Consider the following 4,802-nt stretch of genomic DNA (forward strand, 5'->3'; position numbering starts at 1 on the left):
CTCCGGACCCAATTATGCCTGAGGGCATTGTCCTCAGACCCAGCGGTGGCAAAGTGTGAGTTTAGCCTTGGGATTGTAGGCCAAGGCCAGCAAGGATAGAGGGCTTGGGGGGAGGTCCCAGTCCTGGCTCTGATATGGAGGGACTTTGGACCTGGTAGTATTCAATTTCCTGGTATGCCAATGACCTACTAGACCCCTCCAAGGAAGAGGGGCCACAATTATGACGAGGATCTTGTGGGCTGGGGCACAGGCCGGAACCCCATGTTCTAGTAGCCAACACGTGCCAGGCACCATGAATGCTACCAGGGCAATCCACCTCGGCCTGATAAGGCCCCCAATCCATCCATGTTCATGTTCCTGTGTCTATATGGACCATAAACCAAGCCACGCCATAAGAAAGAAGAGATACGAGATGCAGACTTTTCAGCTTTTATTACAAAAAGAACATGATCCCAGCCCAATTTTCCAACGAAAGTCACCAGCTCGAAGTTTGACTTGGCCAGGGCCTCTCTGGCTGGGGAGCAGGCCGGCAGATGGGAGCTGGGTTTCCTTCGGACCACCCAACACATCATCTTTTCCTGCCTCGATGGACACCCAACAGATGTAGGAGTTGTTCTTGCAGTCATTTACTGGGCCTCATTGAAGCGGGTCACCATTGTCTTGTGCAGCGTCTCCTTGTAGGACTCAGTTGAGGTGACCCCATAGGAGCTGCCCCGCGCCCCCAGGCCGGAGCCCCGCACCCGTGTTTGAGCCTGTGTGAGGGAGGCGGGCTGTCAGGTTGGCTGGGATGCAGTGAGAGTAATGGAGAGGAGGGGACAAGACGGGATCGTGGGGACTCACCTCAATGGGTGTTACAATGCCTTGCTTCTTGCGGCCCAGGCCGCTGCCCTCTTTCCAGCCCATGGCCTGGAGCATGCGACTGCCAATGTTGTCACTGCCCAGCCCATCCCGAGTGGGCTGTTCAAAGTCCCTGCAGGAGACAGATATGTACAGCATTGAGTGCTCAGTCTACTGGCCCTGACCCCCTCAACTGGCCTGGACACTCACACGGAGGCAGTGGATATGCCGCCGTACTTCCTCCTCTTGGGTTCTGGTGGCTCCGAATGCCGTACTTCTCTCTACGTTCAGCGGCACGGTCTCGGTACTTCATTTGCTGAAAAAATTTGTGTCCATATGTGTGAGAGACTGTTGGGAGCAAGTCCCTTATTTCAGAAAACACGGGTGCAAGGTGTGGGTGGAGTGGGGTCCTACAGAGGGCTTAAAGGTCCCGGGACCCGAGGGTTAGGACTTCACAGGCACAGACAGCCAGATTGCACCTGGCTAAGGAGCTTGAACTCCAGCTGCCCAAGGGGGTGGGGACTTCGAAGGGACAGGGTGGATGGAGCCCAGGAGTGGGGTACCACTCACTTCCATGTCATTCTTCTCTAGTGCTTCTAGTTCATTTTCAGATAAGTGGGCTCGCCGGTGAATCTCAAGGTTTTGCTGCAACGGGAAAGGTAGAGGAGTGAAGTGACTGGGCTGGGAGTGGGGACAGGTGTCACGATGCCCTACCAACCCTCCCTACAGTCACCTTGTGGAGCCCCGAGAGCTGCTGGTGCCGGATCAGTGCCTCTTTGCTGGGGAACTGGCGCCGGCAGAGCAGACAGGCCAACTTCTGCCAGTCAGTGAGCTTCTCCTCCCGCTCGGGGCCTCCGCGCTCCTGCTCCTCCTCACTGTCACTCTCTCCACTGTAGGCTGCCACGAGCCCCCGTGGCGGGCTCTGCAGAGGGGAAGGGAAGGGTGGAGGTGGGCAGTCAGACCTGGCCAGATCAGAGCTCCCTGCCCCTCTGCCCTGGGCACTCACCGGGCGATCATCGCTGGCCAGTTTCGGGAGATCCATGCTGGTGTGCTGTCTCTCTGCTAGTGCTCCCTGGGGTGGAGGGACAGAGATTCAGGGGCTCCATAGAGGGCCCAGAGAAGTGACAAAGTTGCAGGTAGATGCAGACAGGTGGCCACAACCTACCTTCTTCTCAAGGATGGCATAGCCGGCATCTGCGGTAGCTGACTCTCGTCTTTCGTCATCTCGCAGGGAGCTGATGGGCTGGAAGCTATTTTTGAAGTTTTCTTTTTGCTTGTTGAGACTGCGGGCCCAGCGTTCCATGTCCTTAGCAATCTAGGGATGAGCGTGAGGACAGGGGTTGGGTGAGGGTGAGGTTCCCAGGAACTCTTCAGCTGCTGAGGCTGCCAGCTCCATCCACTGACCCACTGTCCTGGCAAGAGCTCATCCTGCCTCCCCACCCCTGTAGCCTCAAACCTGGGCTACCCACCATCACGTCCTTCTCGTCTGAACCACTGCAATGGGCTTAACTCAGCCTCTGGGTGACCACTTTTGTCCCCTGGGAGCAGAGTGCTCTTTACAAACTATAAGCACCTCCTTCATCCCTTACAACTCTTCCTTGGCTTCTATCACCAGAAAGAGACCCAGACTTGGGCCCATAGCCTCCAAAGTGTTTGCATCTTGGACCCTACTAACCTGTCTCCCAACATTCCCCCCAGCTCCACCCGCTTTTGGTTTGCAAGGAGGTATCAGCTAGTCTGAGAGGCAGACAATGGGAATTTAAGGCAGAGCAAGCAGGTGAGAGGCGGTGTGGCCAGTTCCTATCTGTCTTGTCAGAGCAGTGTAGAGCCCCTCTCTGGCTATACCCCCTTCTTCTGACAGGTACCCCCACTGTTTGCTGCTAGGTGTTTTCAATTTATCACTGTAAACAAACCGCGTAGGACAGGTTATCTGTGTATAAGTGTGATTACACACATGACGCACTGCCACATTCCATACTCCAGCTGCCCCTGTGCACACACCACCACATTTAGAGTTGACTGGGCTGCCAAGGGGGACACTGAGTGCTTGCTTCTCCCAGACTGTCACATTTCTTCTCTAGAGAGACAATGAGGTTCCCTCCAACTGTTACTCCCATAAACACTGCAATGGTGCCTTTTCTGGCGTCCCTGTTTTGGGCCTCTGAGAATTTCCCTGGGATATACACACCCATGAGTGTGAGGGCTCTCACTGTGGGGCAGAGGACAGCTGACAGGGCTCACTAGGATGGCACCAGCCACCTCATGGAGGTGGGCGGCCTGGAATGTGCCAAGCAGATGGTTTGAGCTTAAGGCCACACTACCCCATCTGCTGTGAGCAGTTTTGGATCATGTCTACCCCCATCCCCTGCAACAGAGCACAGGAAATGGCACCAGCTAGCGACTGCCAGACTCCGTGCTTACCTGCTGGGCCGTCTTGGTCTTGTGCTTCTCTTTCTTCTCTTTGCCCTCCTTTGAGGGCGCCGTCTCCTTGTGTCCATCGGCCGTCTGTTCCAGGGCAGGAACGTAGGTCCGCCTCTCCCCATCCCAGTATAGGTACTGCTGGCTCTGAGCATTGTAGTAATACTGTGGGAAGTAGGAGAAATGGGGGGCATAAGGGAACATTTTGACAAGGGGCCCTACAGGAACAGCTGCCCCTGACCTGATCCACTCCACCTATCCTCAGGCCACCCTCTTACCTGGGAGTTAGGGTCATAATAGAGGCCAGTCTGGGGGTCATAGTAGTAGCCAGACGTCTCATCATACTGGTAGGTGGAGACATCAGGCACAGCTGGGGGCCAATGGGAGAGGGGGGGGTCACACTCTTCCCCACATTGTTAACAAGTGTCCACCCTCTGCCCATGGGCCCTGTGTACTCACGGTACTGGCTGTAGGACTCCTGGGCAGTGGGGCTGGTGGCCGGTGGTAGGGCAGAGCTGGCATGGGTAGGGCTCTGGAGCTCGGATTTGAGCACAGCCGGTGACATGATGGTGTATGACTGGTCATGGGTCAGACAGGGGAAGAAGGCTCAGTGTCTGCTGACACCATCCCTGCATACCCAGGATACCACCGCAGCCTACCAGGGATCCTGGAATAGCCCCCGAACTCCCTCACCTGGCTGTTGGCAGCAGCGCCCTGGCTGCTGCTCACCTCAGCTGACTGCTGGTAGATGCCAGGGGCAGCACCAGGCTGGGCACGAGAGAAAGCCTGCAGTGACACGGAGTCTGCCCCAGGCTCCAGGGAGGCCTCGGGCCCTGGAGAGAGGGACAGCAAAAGAGAGAATGTCCGTGAACCACAGGTGCTAGGACCCTGAGCTGCTAGTTTCAGAGTGGGCTTGGACAGATGCTGGGCTCACCTGCTCCAGTTGGGTCTCCTTTGGCTCCAGTGAGGCCAGGGCCCTTGGCGCCCTTGAGGTAGCCATGGGCATAGAGCGAGGACTCTGTGCCCTGGCTGCTGCCATAGCCCTCATCCTGTTGGTAGTAGCTGTAGTCGACCGGTGGCTCCTCGGGGGTGGCCCAGGCACCCTCCCCACCCTGGGAAGCCTGAAGGATGGGTGGGAAAGACTCATTAGAACAGGAGGGGAACTGCCAGAAGTATCTGTCCCACAGGTAGGACTAGAGTTTCTACTTGACAGAAAAGCATGCAGCCTTAAGACAAGCGAAACGTGAGCCACAAGAGAACAGGGCAGTAGCAAAAAACAGACTGACAAAAAAATGCCTGCCACAGTGCTCCCAGCACTGACACTGGTGTGTAGCATCTGGATATTGGGTTCAGACAAAATAAGATTGTCTTTCAACCACTCTTTTTATCTGGGAACCCATGACATATGTATTACGTATCTGATACTTTATGCATGTGTATATACATATATGAAATATGTGACACACTGTACCAACTCAGGATGATAAAAAAAATCTACCTAACGGAACAGAACAGTAGCCCCATCAGCGGTGGGAAGGAAAGCCTGG

The 4,802-nt window shown here is 55.6% G+C and overlaps 1 protein-coding gene across 1 annotated transcript in view; it reads right to left on the minus strand.

Annotated features, from left to right (window-relative positions):
* Nucleotides 1–413: 413 nt before the first annotated feature.
* RBM10 (RNA binding motif protein 10) overlaps nt 414–4,802 on the minus strand; it is a gene marked incomplete in the record, with an annotated part of 45,453 nt that continues 41,064 nt past the window's right edge. The window contains 13 exon segments of the mRNA XM_027765464.1: nt 414–752; nt 841–970; nt 1,048–1,102; nt 1,105–1,153; nt 1,408–1,482; nt 1,571–1,759; nt 1,844–1,909; nt 2,003–2,152; nt 3,259–3,420; nt 3,534–3,625; nt 3,715–3,832; nt 3,949–4,088; nt 4,190–4,376. Coding sequence (XP_027621265.1) covers nt 627–752; nt 841–970; nt 1,048–1,102; nt 1,105–1,153; nt 1,408–1,482; nt 1,571–1,759; nt 1,844–1,909; nt 2,003–2,152; nt 3,259–3,420; nt 3,534–3,625; nt 3,715–3,832; nt 3,949–4,088; nt 4,190–4,376 — 1,539 coding nt within the window.

Source organism: Tupaia chinensis, unplaced genomic scaffold (genome assembly GCF_000334495.1).
Source record: "Tupaia chinensis unplaced genomic scaffold, TupChi_1.0 Scaffold138400_2, whole genome shotgun sequence".
In the NCBI taxonomy this organism is placed as follows: domain Eukaryota; kingdom Metazoa; phylum Chordata; class Mammalia; order Scandentia; family Tupaiidae; genus Tupaia; species Tupaia belangeri.